At 65.4% G+C, this 1,098-nt stretch overlaps 1 protein-coding gene across 1 annotated transcript in view; it reads left to right on the forward strand.

Moving 5' to 3' along the window:
• The window catches only part of NPAS1 (neuronal PAS domain protein 1), a gene marked incomplete at its 3' end in the record, with an annotated part of 12,674 nt that extends 11,576 nt beyond the window's left edge, over positions 1-1,098 (forward strand). Inside the window, exons 7-8 of the mRNA XM_006772040.1 lie at positions 393-487; positions 935-1,098. Of these exons, the coding sequence (XP_006772103.1) occupies positions 393-487; positions 935-1,098 (259 nt within the window). The remainder of the gene's footprint in view (positions 1-392; positions 488-934) is intronic.

Raw genomic sequence — 1,098 nt, forward strand, 5'->3', positions numbered from 1 at the left:
TGAGGAAGCTGGGGCAGGTCCTGGGGAACCCCAGGCCATGCAGGGGAGGCGAGGTGGCCACGCCTCTGTCCTTGCTGGGCCTGGACCCCGCCCCAGAGGGGCAGCAGTTTGGAAGGAAGACACAGGCGCCAGTTGAGCAGCAAGAGCCTGGGGGACATCTCGGGGTGACATCCAGGGCCGCACCGGTGTGGGGCCAAGCTGGGCTACAAGCCAGCTGAAGTCTGGGGTCCAGTCATGAGGCCTGCGTGCTTTGGGGTGGAGACGCTATACTCGCTGGGGCGGGGCTGTTCTGCACTCAGATGGGGCCGGGAGTCCACACCCACAACCTGGGGGGACAGAGGGAGTCCACCTCACCCAGGAACCTGGCCCCAACCCCACCTGTCTCTTCTCAGCCAAGCGGAGGGCGGCCACACACCCCTGGACGCCTTCCAGCTTCCAGCCAGCGCGGCCCGCGAGGACGCGTCCAGCCCAGAGCCAGAACCCGCAGGTGAGGCTCCCACCCGACCCTGGAGGCTCCCGGCGACCCCTGGCCCCTGGGCTGTCCAGAAGCCACTAGCCACAGAGGGCTGCTGCTTATGTGAAAACCAAAAATTCAGGTTCAGTCAGACTCGCCACACTTCGAGCATCTTAGCCATAGGTGGCCAGTGGCCCAGGCGTTGTACGGCACAGACACGGTGCATCCTGGTTCCAGGAAAATTCTGTTAGCCTGGGCGAGGCCAGGGTTTCTCAGTCTCCGCTCCACTGCGTTGGGGACCAGGAGACCCTTTGCTTGGGGGCTCCCTGTGCATTGGGGGGTCCCCAGCAGCATCCCTGGGCTCTCCACTGGATGCCAGGAGTCCGTCCTCTGGGGGAACCACCCAATCAATCACTCCACAGACGGCTAGCCCGAGGGCTGGGCACGCGCACACATGGTGCCCTTCAAATCTTCTTCCAGAGCCAGCGCCCCCAGTGCAAGGGAAGCCGGCTGCCCCCCCAGATGAGGAGGAGGCCCCCCAGACCCAGGGCAAGTGCATCAAAGTGGAGCCTGGCCGTGGGGACACGAAAGACCTGGAGGACAGCGGAGACGAGGAGCCAGCTGGCCACGCAGCCCCGCCACCG

The sequence above is a fragment of the Myotis davidii genome, unplaced genomic scaffold (assembly GCF_000327345.1).
Source record: "Myotis davidii unplaced genomic scaffold, ASM32734v1 scaffold566, whole genome shotgun sequence".
Lineage (NCBI taxonomy): Eukaryota > Metazoa > Chordata > Mammalia > Chiroptera > Vespertilionidae > Myotis > Myotis davidii.